The 14253-nt window shown below is 49.1% G+C and overlaps 1 protein-coding gene across 2 annotated transcripts in view; it reads left to right on the forward strand.

Moving 5' to 3' along the window:
* The window catches only part of Pcsk6 (proprotein convertase subtilisin/kexin type 6), a 183694-nt gene that overhangs the window by 95765 nt on the left and 73676 nt on the right, over positions 1 to 14253 (forward strand). For both annotated transcript variants that reach the window (XM_075953248.1, XM_075953247.1), the window contains exons 8-10: positions 4420 to 4632; positions 8350 to 8450; positions 13552 to 13655. In XM_075953248.1, coding sequence (XP_075809363.1) covers positions 4420 to 4632; positions 8350 to 8450; positions 13552 to 13655 — 418 coding nt within the window. The remainder of the gene's footprint in view (positions 1 to 4419; positions 4633 to 8349; positions 8451 to 13551; positions 13656 to 14253) is intronic.

Genomic DNA, 14253 nt, shown 5'->3' on the forward strand with positions numbered 1-14253 from the left:
GCCCTCAAACTCACAGAGATCTACTATGCCTCCCAAGGGCTGGGATTAAAGACAGGTACCACCACCTTATTTTTTGAGATACAGTTTCTCATTAGGTGCACTGAACTTGGAGCTTGCTGATTGGCTAGTCTGGCTGGCCAGCAAGCCTGCCTCTATCTCCCAGCATTGGGGTTGTGGGGGTCATTCACCAGCTTTTTCTTTCTTCTTTCTTTATTTTCTCAAGTGGTTTCCAGCCGTCAAACTTGGGTCCTCTGGCTTGAGTGGCAAGTATTTTACTGACTAGACCAGTTTCCCAGCCCTCGTCTTTAAACTCTGCTCAGGGCTCTCTTTCTGATTGCCACTTGGTTTCTTTCTTGGGATGTATTGAGTTGGTCACTGTGTGTTATCTTTTCTGTGGCAACAAGAGTTTTGCCAGAGGACATCCTGCCTTGCCACCTCCGGCCATGCCGAATCCCTGGAGCATCTTCATTTCTCGACACTTCTCAGTTAAAGGGTGTGCTATGTCTTCAGCTCCTGCCGGGCACACCTGGTGTGCACAGCACGAGGAACGCCATCCTTATTCAGTGCCCTTGCATCGTGCCACCCAGGGCCACAGTGCCTGAGAAATCAGCAATCAGGAACAGGGTGGTGTTCAACAGTTGGAGGAAGAAAGGTAAAAGAGGCAGCGTACAGACAGACAGACGACAGACTGTGTAAGACCCATGCTCAGGCTCGGAACACGGACTGTTCCACTTTGCTACTCCAGCAGGACGCAGGGACAGCTTCCATTATTCTGCCGAGCACCTGAGCCGAGCCGTGTGCTGGGCCGTGTGCTGGGCCACGTGCTGAGCTAGGGGAGTACTGGCAGACTCAGGCATGACCGAGTGAGCCGCCGCCCTGCCAGGGATTGCTGAATAAATAAATCACTTTGTTTCCATGACTCAGTCCCCTCCCACCATTAGATCACTCAGATCTCAGACTCAGTGACAAGTGAAACATCTTAAACATAAGCTGAGCTGCAGCTCCGGAGAGGCTGACTGCAGTCGGAGGTCGCACTCGCTGCACCAAAGTCCGAACAGCTGGCATTTCTACGAGACGCTTTCTACAGATGTGGCTTGGACCTCTGCGTCCAGGAGGGGAGATGCTGGGTTTTCACGAGGTCACGTGCAGTGTGCTTGGGTTTTTGTATGGAGCCTACTCAAGCTGGAGCTGCAAAGAAGAGATTTACATTCTGAACCCTGAGCGGCAGCTGCTCCATCAGGTTGTCGGGGTAACAGGATGCGTAGAGGGTTATGCAGAAACGCCCCCATTCTTGTCATGTTTTCTTAAAATACAGAGACCATTTAAATTTTAGTCATCTGAAGTAAAGTATGTTAGACAGGCCCCTTAAATCACAGCTGTCTAGAGATGCCAGGAAGAATCCTCCGGAAATGTGATAACGCCCAACCAAAGCCCATCTCCCCATCCGCTACTCCTCCATGTCACCCCGTTTGTGATCTGTTATCTTTTTCCGTAAAATGGTGGCTTTGTCTTCAGTAGATGATGTGGCAGGGTGGCAGGGGCCTTTAGAAGCCATTGTTGGGCATAGGGATCTATTTAATGCCACACTCCTCGCCCGAGTGTTCACTCAGAAAGGGAATTAAACACTGAGATAAAGAACAGCTGGCCTCGTCCAGATGACTGGGGTTCTCCTGCCCTCGGGAGGGTGTTCCTAACAGCCCGCCCCCAGGGAGGATACCAGTGCAGTTTGGAATTCAAGTTGTAGCTTTCCCGAATGGAAATGCAAGTTTATGGCTGGAGTTGGAACATCCACACACCCTGGTCTCAGCTCCTGTTCAGATACAGAATGTGGGAAGTGAACCTAAAACCTCCAAGGACAGCCAAGGTCTTTCTTCACAGCCTGAGCCTAGCTGTGTTCTCTGCCCCTCCACGAAGCTCTGTCCCTCTAGAAACCCACAGTAAGACAGGAAGGAGGTTACTGATGCTGCGGTGCCTATGGGAAGTAATGAGGCAGTGAGTGCCCGGTGTCAGGGGAAGGGCTGGGATTGGCAGCAAGGTGTGGGCTGAAATTCTTAGGCGTGCAGAATTGCAATCCCATGAGCATGGTGCTACCCGGGGGTGCGGATGGGGGAAACTGGAAGAGGCGGGGTTTAGAAGGAGATCTGCTGGTCATTGCCAGCACACCTTGAAGGAGATTGTGGGGCTCCACTCCCCTACCCCCCTCCCCACCATGTGGCAAATATACTTCCTCTGCCGTGGTCTCTATGGTGGCATTGACATCAAAGGCTAAGACAATGGGTGCTGCCAGTCGTGGGCTGAAACCTACAAAACTGAATCAAATAAACTCTTTTTGTAATTGATTTACTTCACATGTCTATTAGAGTGCTGTACAACTAATTGACAGGCCACCCCAGACTCGCTGGACCCAAAGGTGTTTGTAACAAGATCCCCTTGTGATTCAGTGGGCACACATTCAAGAGTGGGGAGCACTATTTTAAGTTGTTCCCTACACTTCCAGAATAATAAGATTGCTGAACTTTACAAAATAAGAACATTTTATAAACGGTTCTGAACTGGCGATGGAGTTGAAAGTGACAGTATCTCGGGGATGGTTCGTGTCTGGAATAGATAGGCTCTGCTGGGCTAAATGCCTTTTTATTTGGATCTTAGTCCATTTAAGCTGGCTGCTGGTTAATCTTTTCCAACAGGTAATTATAGTCTTGCTTTGCTTAATGATGAGGACATCCTCCGAGAAAGCCATCATTAGGGCTTTCGTCACGATGCGAGCCTCACGATAGAGTTCTTACTCACACTTCGATGGCACAAAAGCCTTCCACACGCCTAGCTTCTCTGCACCTGTGTGATCCATTGTCGATGGAAGCATCCTGGCACGGGGCATGGCCCAGTTCACACAGACACACCCATTTCCTGAGTTTGTGCCTTTCTTCTAGAAGTTAACCTATTTCTTAGAATGTTTTTTAGTTTATTTTGTGTGTGTGTGTTAATGTCTTTCCTGCATGCGTCTGTGTACACCACATGCACGTCTGGTGCCTGCAGAAGTCAGAAGAGGGCGTCAGATCCCCTGGAACTGAAGTTACGGATGGTTGTGAGCCATCAGGTGGGTGCTGGGAATAGAACCCAGGTCCTCTGCAAGAGCAACAAGTGTTCCAAACTGCTGGTCCATCTCTCCAACTGCAGAAGTTACCCTTTATTGCTAAGGACAGGTAGCCTCTGTGGAAAGCTCCTGGGCATTCAGAAAAGCCTGTCTTGAGATGGAGGAAGCAGAGAAAAGGAGCTGCCCTGACATAGCAGGGCCGGGGGCACCAGTAACCTCCCTGTGGGTTTTGTTGGGAACCTTAGCCTAGAACTGAAGTCTCTTAAGTCTGCAAAATCGAGTGTCACAGGCTTCCCGAGCAGGTGGCTCCTCTTCCCCCAAGGAAAGCCCTGAACTCTGAGGAGGGATTCATGCATGGGGTTGTACAATCTGCTTGAAAGCTGTCTTTAAATTGACCAGTTGCTCAGACTCGGGGTCGGTCCCCTCCCTACATTTGAAAGGGAGGGTTCTCGATTCTTAAGAGCCTGGGAAGTCCAATTCATGGTGCGCCCTCTGGGTCCAGCTGTTGAGACTGACTCAGTCGAATCTTCCATGAGCTAATCAGTAACTAGTGTTTGTAGCTGGGATGACATGAAGTTTGGTCAGAAACCATTGATTCCCATGGGTATAGTGTGGACAAGGGCTGCAGGAACCTGCCTGACTCGCCACTGTCATGTGCTTTCTCTCTTTCCCGTCCCCAAGGAACAAGTGAAGTCAGCAGCCTGAGTTGATTTGATGGCTTTAGCACGTATCCTTTGGTCCATGGCATCCGCCTCTGGGAACTCCACTGGGACATCTGCAGACATAGAGCAGTGTTCTGGAGCATGGCCATGTTTTCCTAACAGTTACATACAGAAGCCACAATCTCACCCTCCACGCTGAGCCCTCACCCTTCACCTCTCACCCTTCACCCCTCTTTGAAGAATTAGCCGGACCTCTGCGACTGTATTTTCAGGAAAATCCCTGCTCTTCCCTCTCGAAACCAGCTCCTTTGACCTGTAAAACTGAAACAGTTCCAAATTTCTACCATCGTCTGTCTCTAATCGTGGTCTTATGCTGAGAGTGCCCTTGGTCCTCGGCTACTGCATTGGAAATTAGTGATGTGGTGTGAACTGGAGCTGCTTGCTTTGGGGTCTGGGGTTTCCTGTGAAGAACTGCGATCTTAATGCTGTCACCACAGGCAAGATGGCTCCCCTGAAACCCAAATGGAACCCGTAGGCAGGCCCTCCGTGGTTTCGGTGCACCGTCACTGCCCTGTGGAGGGACATGTTGAAGGCGGGATCGCAGACCCTCCCCATGGGTTCCCACCACAGCTGCTGACACCCTCTTCTTCTTGCTTCATGTAGGGCCGCCAGGGTCTGGGCTCCATCTTTGTCTGGGCCTCTGGGAACGGAGGAAGAGAAGGGGACCACTGCTCCTGCGATGGTTACACCAACAGCATTTATACCATCTCTGTGAGCAGCACCACTGAGAACGGCCACAAACCCTGGTACCTGGAGGAATGCGCCTCCACCTTGGCCACCACCTACAGCAGTGGGGCCTTCTATGAACGGAAGATTGTAAGTGCTCTCCTAAGGTTAAAGGGCTTCCTTTTCCCAAGGGCAAGTTTAGCCAGGACCAGATGTTGTTGGATCTCAGGTACCAGCCTCATCCCTCTGTGGACAAGCTGAACCTAAGGTCAACCCCAGTGCTTTGGCAGCCAGCCTCAGGCTTTACTGATTTGTAAGATGCTTGACTCCTCTGTGCCCAGAAATGCCAATGAATCCCTCTCTGACTTTAGAGACCTAAAAATGTCACTTAAGAATGGGGTTCATCCTTGTCATATCTCCTTTTAGCTCTCTGGAATTCTGTGGTCACATCCCAGAGTCCACTGTTCTGATGCATAAAATAGAAAGTCTTGGTTTTATGCTGAAACCTTCTGGAAACCCGAGCATTCTAGGCTTCTCTGCTGCCAAGGGACGTGCCCCAGACGCTTGGAAGGGGAGCCACAGCTTTTGCCAGCTCTGCTCACTGCAGTGAACAGAAGTGTTGGTTTTCTGTTATTCTTCTTTGTGGTACTCAAACCCCCGGTAGGCAGGAACGCCACCGCCGAGCCACATTCCCAGACCCTGATTTATCTTTCAAATGGTAACCGTTTAAGTATATGGCTGGAAATTTATGCTTCTTCCTTCTGTACATACTTTCCTATATTAGAGAGAGAGAGAGAGAGAGAGAGAGAGAGAGAGAGAGAGAGAGAGAGAGAGAGAGAGAAGGGAGGGGTTCCAGTCTAAATTAATGCAGAATTCAAATGCATAGTCATTAAGTTAGTGTGTAGATATTTTGAAAATGAGCCCGTGCAGCTGCCCAGACATGGTTTGATTTTAACACTCACCAGCATCTTTTCATTCCTCCTGCTGCTAAGACACAAATTATTTTCAAATTTATTTTTACATTTTTTTTTCTGGGGAGCACCTAGGCTTCCTGTTCTCCGCTTGCTGTGTGTCTGTGGAAGGCCAGCCCCTGTCATCCTGCTGCAGGCCTGGTAGTGGCCCAGGCTGGTTCACAGAGGTGTTAAGACTTACTTTCCCATCCCGCAGGATCACCCAGCCCTGGGATGGGCAGCTGAGACTGCACCATGCCCTGCTTATCTCCTCTTCCTCCTCATTTGAGCATGGACTCGTTGAAGCGTTATTAAACAGATGCTTCGGCTGAAACTGAGCAAAGGCCTCCTGGCTAACTGAGTTCAAGTGGAGGTTGGCATTTTTGGATGCATTGTGCTAGGGCTACGTCCTCGGTGATGGCACTCAGCTCTGCAAGGAGGACTCGTGACTTTATTTACTCGTGCTTGGGTGTGCACACATCGAGCTACAGAACACCTTCATTCCCTTCACACACACACACACACACACACACACACACAAACTTTTTTTTTTCTGAGATGGTCTTATGTAGCCCAGGCTGGGTTTGAACTTACTGTATAGTCGAGATTAACTCCTGTTCTTCTCGACTTCATCTCACAAATGCTGAAGTGACAGGCATGTGCCGTCTCTCTTGAATTCCTTCTTTTCAAATAATTTTCCCTCCTCTGAGCAGTATTTATGGATAAGAAGGATATGGTTGGGAGAGGGGAAAAGATAAAATTGAGCATCAGAGTTGCTGTCCTGGAACTCTGTTTTGAACATGATGAGCATTTTTGTCCCTTAACTGGAGCCTAATTTTTGCTTGAGGCAAAAATGTCCTGCAAGGGGCTGAGCAAGCTCTCGAGACAGCAGGTGCCTCACAGCCTTGAGTTCAGGTGAGCGCTAGTGTGTAGGAGGAGACCCACATCACTGGTGTCAGTCAAAACCCCACCCACTGCGTGCTTCCTTCCTGCAGCATCTTCCAGGAGTGAGGAATCCCTCATGGACAGACAGGGCTGTTGACCAGAGAACTAAAACCTTTACTCTCCCCTTGGGGACTAAAGATGAGAGTCAGTTCATCGAATGTGAGCAGCGTTCCAAGCAAGGCCCTCAGATGTGGGAGGGCTCTGCCCACCTTTGTTCTGCTCCCTCACAGGGTTGACTCTGTTCCCTCCCTAATCCCCTGTTCTGTCCCTGGAGGGCCAACCCTGGGCCTTGCTTGCTCACAGATCCCACCCAAAGGCTATTTACCAAGCCAGGGCAGGGGTCGATGCCCTGCTGACCTGTGTGGAGCAACAGAAAGGCGGGGGTCACAGAAGCCCTTCCTGGGCTGGCCCTTTATGCTTCCTCGGGGTGCTTTTGTCCTACTGGGTGCAGCGAGGAAGCTGGTTTCTGGTGAAATACCTGTCAGATCCTCCCGTGAACGTATGACCCAGGCTAGATACCCCTCCCCTGGGGGATCGTGAGCCTCACTGACCAGAGGACACCTCTGTGTGGAAAGATCCGACCTTTAGTGCCGGAGAAATTCATCCTCAGGGGTTCCAGAAAATGGCTGCATGAGCTTCGGGTGAGCTCCTTTCCTGTCGCTGCCCTATGAGTCATCATAAACTTAGCATCCCCAGGCGGGTGCCGATTGGCTTCTCCCCACTTTGCAGCTCAGAAGCCCCGCCACCTCTCTGGCTCTCAGCTCCAGATGCCCAGGCTGAAGTCAGCGTGTCAGAAGGGCTCTCTGGCTTCCTGGCATCCCCAGGGAGGTCTTCGCTTATGTAGCCTAGACATGTTTCAGCTCCCTGGCAGTAGGACTGAGGTCCCCATTCCCTTGTGGGCTGTTGGATGACGGACATTCTTGTTTTTAAAGCCCCTCTTTCCCTACACCTTTGGTGTGGGTCTCTCCAGCTCGCTCTTCAAAGCCAGCCATGATGGCTGGAGTCCTCTCATGCCTCACCTTTCCAACAGGTTTTTCTGCTTTCCCTCCTACCTCTAAAGCCTTCTGATTCTATCAGGCCCAGCAGGGTAATCCAGAAGACTCTCTCTGATTTAAGGTCAGCAACCTTGATTCCATCTGCAGAGGGCAGAGAATTAAAACCAGGAGCACAAGTCACAGGGGCCAGGCTCCTACCCAACACAACCGAAATCAAGTGTTGATCTCACAGCCTCTTCCCCTGTGACCTCCTAGGGGGTGTGCGTGTCAGGTTGGGCAGTTGTGAGGTTCTAAGTCCATGTCCCATCCTCCTGGAGCCATCGCCTCAGACGAGGACAGGCAAAGCCCCAGCTGGCAGAGCCAGCCTCACCTTCCCCAAAAGACCAGCAGCATTGTTGTCCTGCTCAGCAAGCCTTATGATGATGACAAGAGCATTTGGGTTCCCCAGGGAGGGTGTCCAGATCCACCATCCCAGTCTTTGCCTTGCAGCTAAAGGTAGAAACACTATCTGGGCTTCTAAGCATTTCATGACCAGAAGTTTTCTGCTTCCCTCAAGTCCAGAGTCACTGAGTTTAGCTCTGCACGTGGAATCAGGTTTCATGCATTTTAGGGGCAGGAGCGTGGAGCCCTGCAGGAAGACGGGTCAGTGGAGAGTCCATTTTATCTTGCCTTACCATTTGTCTGCACTGACTTCTGTGGTCTTCAGGAGCCCGCTGAGCTGATCCCTCATGAAAGCACACCCAGTGTTTCTAGATGCTTCTTTTCCCTGCTGTGACACTCTGGGATTAGCCTGATCTATAGGAGCATCTGCAGTTTTGCTCCTGAGCGCAAAGCCAGAAGAGCCAGGCAGCATGCCTTTTCTGCCGCCGGCACCCAGGGTCACTCTCTCCACTCGGCAGCCTGCGAGTGCCTCGGGTCTCTCAGAGGGAGCCAGCCTCTGTCCACGGCCCTGCTCCACGTGCCTCCCTCTCATGCAGGTCACCACGGATCTGCGTCAGCGCTGCACCGACGGTCACACTGGGACCTCAGTCTCAGCCCCCATGGTGGCTGGCATCATTGCCCTGGCTCTGGAAGCAAAGTAAGTTTCGACCTTCCTTCTTTTCCCTTGAAAAGGTGTTTATATGCTGGTGGGACACACCTAACCTGAGACCTAGCGTCCTGAGGATTTTAAGTGACAAGCTCAGCTGTGTGTTCCCATTGTCATTGTCTTGTACCCATCACTGTCACATGACCGGAGTTTTGTCATCTTCCCAAACTGAAGTTTTGTTCCCATTAAACATTAACTCTCTGTATTGATCTGCCCAGGCTGCCATCAAAAGTTGCTCATACAATAGAAATGCATGACCTCAAAGTCCCTGCCTGGATTGAGGCAACAGCAGGGTTGGCATCTCCTTGGCTGGTAGTTGGCCACCTCCAGCTGGCACATGCTGATAGCCTCGTTTACCTGAACTAACTTTTGGTAAACCCTGTTTTGAAATACAGTCACATCCTGAGGAGCAGGGCTTAGGACTTTAGCACGTGCCATGGTCCAGCGCATAACACCCCCTCTCTCTCAGTCTCTGACAACCACAATGCTGCTTCCTGTCTTTGAACTCGATGGGTCTAAGTACCTCACATAACAGAACCATACAATTCATACCGAGCACCCCAAATTCAAAGTGCTCTAACACCTGAAAGGTTTTTAGTGCTGATATCATGTTCAGAGTGTTTAAGGTCTGGAACAGTTTTGGATTTTAGATTTTCAGATTAAAGATCTTAAACTTATTAAGTCTATGCAGATACTCCAAAAAATCAAAATCTGTGATTCCCTTTTGCGTTTTGGATAAGGATGTCCTGCCTATTCTGTCCTTTGGTGTTGGTGTATTTTATTTAACGTGGTGTTATAGGTAAACACACATGTCTGTGTTTTAGTCCATGTCAGAATTTCCTTCCTTTTTAGACTATTCTCTGAGTAGTTTCTTCTCTTTGTAAAGCCTACTATCTCTTCTCCTTTGTAGGACCCCTGGAGGCACATGGGCCAGAGATCTCCACTCATAACCATGTACCCAAACTGTCACAGCGTTTCTCTAACTGACAGTGACAAAGTTCCCCTCTGCCTGTCTAAGTCCCACAAATCCTAGAGTTACAAAATGTGAATGGGTCAGTCAGAAGAGGGTTAATTGCATGAATGAGCCACCTTCTCAGCAGTGTGACAGGAAGTTCACTCTTGGCCTATAGTTTGGAGAGATACCATCCATTGTGGTAGAAAAGGCATGGAGACTTGGGCTCTGTCCGTGGTGGCAACAGCCCGTGGCACAGCTTGTTACTTCTTGGCCATAATAGTTTGAAAGAAAATGGCCCCCAAAGGGAGTGGCACTATTGGAAGATGTGGCTTTGCTGGAATAGCTGTGGCCTTGTTGGAGGAAGTGTGTCACTGTGGAGGTGGACTTTGAGGTGTCCTTTGCTCAAGCTCCTCCCAGTGAGACAGACCACTTCCTGTTGCCTGTAAGCCATGATGTAGGGCACTCAACTACCTCTCCAGCACCATGTCTACCTGCGTGTCACCCTGTCCCACCATGATGATATGGACTGAAATTCTGAACTTCAGCAAACCACCACAATGAAATGTTTACTTTATAAGAGTTGCTGTCCTCATGGCGTCTCTTCACAGCAATAGAAACCCTAACTGAGACATCCTTACTAACTAAGGCATCCTTAGCAAATCAAGGAAAACTTTTAGACCAGGCCTAAGTTACCACCTTCAAGGTCCACCCCCACAACCTCCAGTGACCCCTTTCTTGCTGGTAGGCTCACCCTATGATAGGTTCTACAACCTTCCCCAACAATCAATGCCATCAGCCAGAGACCAAGTATTCAAACTTGGGAGCCCATCGGGGACATTCCCCATCCAAACAAAAACACTCTATGTACAATTGTAGAGACAGAAACAGTTTAGACATCAATTGTCACAGCGGGCCCGGCATTTGCAGTAATTCTTTGTTCTAGATGAGGTTTTAGCTGATTCCGAGAGAATATTTGAGATGTGTCAATCCTTGAAATTGTGCCTGCTTGCATGCTGATTTCTACAGAGCTAAAGACCAAAACACTCAAATGCTACCAATTTAACAAAAGCAGCTAAATATTTTCAAATTTCAGGCCAAAAACAAAATGTTAGCTTCTGTGTCCTGGGGCTCTGCCATCATCGGTTCCTTGTGTGGAAAAGCTGCATTTTCTTACTTAGCAATTCATCACTCTCTATTTTCCTGCATTCCTTATTGGAAACATGCAAGGAATTTTGTTCGTCAGACCTAAATAGAAAACACGCCCTGCTTCATGATCAATTGTCGTCCCAGTAAGCTTGCCTATGGGTCTGTGGGAGCCGATGACAGGCAGAGGGTTGCAGGTGCAATTCCAGCAAGCCCACTGAAGGGAGAGCCTACTTAGAACTTCCTGGGGTTAGGATTGGTTCAGGAAGGACCACATGGTGTCTAGGGACTCAGGATGAATTTAGGGCGCTTGGAGACTACAGTGTCCAGCAGGCTCAGGTGGTGGTTCTCAACACGTGAGTCACAACCCCCACGGGTCACATGTCAGATCTTTAAGTTATGATTCGTGACAGTAGCAAAAATTATAGTTATGAAGTAGAAGCAAAATAATTTTGTATTTGGGGGTCACCACAGCATGAGGAACTGCATTAAAGAGTCACAGCGTTAGGAAGGTTGAGACCACTGTTGTAGAGAAAGATACTCCCAGTGGCGATGGGAGGACCCATGCACAGCAAGTGATAAGAATGACGCAGGCAGGCGACCTATGAATTCCCCAAGTTTGCTGCAGACCCCAGATGTGCCGCCCACCTCTATTTCCACTGGAAGCATTTTGGGACTAGAGCGGTAGCTTAGAGATAGAGTGACTGAGGCCCAGGTTCAGTTCCCGCACAGGAAAGGAGGGGAGAAAGGTTTGCTTCCTCCTGATGAGATGGTTCCTACCATCTTCTGGCTGGCCGCTGCACGAGTGACCTGTGGGCATGGTTTGCAATTCCTGGGATGTGGAAGACCCCAGAGATTCATGCGAGTTGGGGGGCTCACATGAGAAAACCAAAGTGCCAGGCTTATAATGATGTCCATCTTTTAAAAAGCCCCCTTGTATCTGAAAGATGTCTCTTCCCAGAAGCCCTGTGTGTCCCCATGGTGTTGGAAGTGGAGTTGGTGTCACTCCCAGAAGCAGTGTGTGTCCCCAAGCTGTTGGTAGCAGAGTTGGTAGATGTGACTGGGTTAACCAATGGGACTGATCACAAGACTGATGGCCCCAAAAGGCAAGCTGAGGTTTCGCCACACATGTGTAACAATGCACGCAACTTAGAGTTAACATGCAATTAACATGCTGAACTTAGAGCCTCAGCTGCGTACTCTCCAGGTGAGCCAAGCGCCCACGATGCTCCGCACACTGCACTCACAGAGCACAGGGTCGCATCAGCCTCTCCTTGGCTTCTCTGCCACATGGAAATGATTCTCACCATAAGGAAACAGTGCCTAAGCTGGAAGAAGATACTTAGAGGGAAGGTATCCCCGAAGAAATAAAAACCCATGGAAAGAAATTCAGCATAAAACATTATTATGCAAATAAATGGAATAATGGTTTCTATAGTCTCCCTTTCTGGACAGAGTCTGTTCTCAAATCTGAGGCTCATGGTTTTCTGGGGTCTTGGTACTAACTTTCCAGGAAGACTGGCTTCAGCGTCCTTGTATTAGCCGCACTGACATACCCAGATAGTTTACATCATGAGGCCAATCAGCTCTTGGACAGTCCAAAGGACTATCCTGGTAACCTTCATTTCAACAAGTCCTGAAAAGACAAAATGGAAAGGAATTATTTTTTGAAGGGAGTAAGAAGGATGCTCATTTGTCTTTGGCTGATTTTCTGATTGAGAGGTAACTGAGATACAGACCCGGTTAGTAAAACATTGACAAATATTTCTTGGTGGGACTTTGAGTAGAACCGTGAGCTTTTCACTCAGCTGTTAGTTTCACATTGCAAAAATTATATTCCTCAGACTGTGGGGTCACTGGCATTGGCACCAGGATTTATCCCTACTGCTTGTTCTTGCTTTTTTGGAACCTATTCTCTTTGTATGGCTATCTTGCTCAGCCTAGATATAGTAGGGAGGGCCTTGGACCTTCCCCAAAGAATGGATGGGGGAGGGGTAGAGTGGGGAGCTAGGTAGAAGGAAGGGGTGGAGAGGAGGGAGCAGGAACTGGATTGGTATGTAAAAATGAAAAAGATCGTTTTTTTTAAAAAATAGATAGATACAAAGATACATACATAGATAGATACATAGATTCCTACTGTCTGGATGACTCTGATGTAGCTGTTGCGTGAACTAGATTTAAAGCATCCCTGTAGAAGGCTTACATATTCAGATACCCACATTCTGTGATAACTAATGCAGAAGAGAAGACAGGGATGGGGGTTTCGTTTTCTGCTTTTCTCCACCTTGTGATAGTATGAAAGGCACTGTTTTCACCAAACCCGGGACTCTGCAGAATATTAAGTGCTCCGTGCTGCTAAGACTGATGCTTTTCTATTTCTTAGATGTTGTACAACTAGTGTGATGTCCTTTTATCCTAAAAGGTGTTTCAGTCTGAAAGCGACAATAAGAATAGCCAGCACCAAACTCAGCACTCCCGGACACTGTAACACCGGCTTATTGCTGGGGGCAGAGCAATTATAACAGACAGAAGTATGCTGGGGCCTGATTTCAGAGGTGTTTAAAATCCAAAATGCAAGAAATATGGTCTGTGATTGGCACTGGGGGAAAGGGGATGTGTTCTTGGATGGCATGTTTCTATGTCCAGTGAAGGGAAGTGTAGATTTAGAATCCCTACAGTCTGCAGCCTGTGGTTCCCTTGGGGCAGAGCCCAGCTTAGCATACCTTGTACCTCATGACAAAGAGCTTCTCCTTCTACTTGATAAGCATTTTCAGTGACATTAAAGGTTTTCTTTTCTCCACTTCCAAAAGGCCTGTTACAAACTCAAGTGGATTTGGCAGCCAGGCAGTCTCTTTGAACTCTTTCAGCCTAGGGTTCAGCTGCTGCAACGTGAACCCTTGTGGAGGTTTGCAAGCTGAGCCTTGGGCTGACTGCCCGTACCTCCCTGGAGTGGCTACAGCGATGACTTCAATGGCCTCTGTTATGTCGTTGCAGCAACCAGTTAACCTGGAGGGATGTGCAGCACTTGCTCGTGAAGACGTCACGGCCAGCTCACCTGAAGGCGAATGACTGGAAAGTCAATGGTGCTGGGCATAAAGGTGCGGGCGCTCCTGGCGGGCTGGGAGAGGCGCTCTGGTCACCCAAATAGCATTCAGTGTTATCATTGACTATACGTTCCAGAAATTTAAAATACCTTGCAGTGCTTTAAGGGTAGTTGCCCAGAGCACACACTGGTTGAAAGGACAGCCTCGGTGTCTCAGAGTCCAGCTCCCTAAATGCCACAACCTTTACCAGGTCGAGGGTTTGTGTCACAGCCCCGTTTCAGTCTGCCCCTTGATTTTTGTTTCTCACAAAGAAATGTGATGTGCAAGGCCATGTTAGAGCCAGCCACGGAGGCACGTGCTGACAATCCAAGGACCTGGGAGACCGCAGTGTGAGCACCATGAATTCACAGTCGGGCTCCGCCCTTTCGGTTCTCACCTTCAGTTTTCCCATCTGTACAAAAGAGACATTGAGATCGCCCTGTAATTTACTTCTGATCTCTAAACCTGCTGCCTGTCAGCCCCGATGTTATAGAAGTAACTGATGGCACAGGGGTCCTCTGTCCCCAACACGAACACAGTACGGTAACACGGCGCCATGATCAGAACAGTCAGCCCAGGTATTCGGGGCCTCTGAGAAGAAAGTTGACAGGAA

Source organism: Microtus pennsylvanicus, chromosome 18 (genome assembly GCF_037038515.1).
Source record: "Microtus pennsylvanicus isolate mMicPen1 chromosome 18, mMicPen1.hap1, whole genome shotgun sequence".
Lineage (NCBI taxonomy): Eukaryota > Metazoa > Chordata > Mammalia > Rodentia > Cricetidae > Microtus > Microtus pennsylvanicus.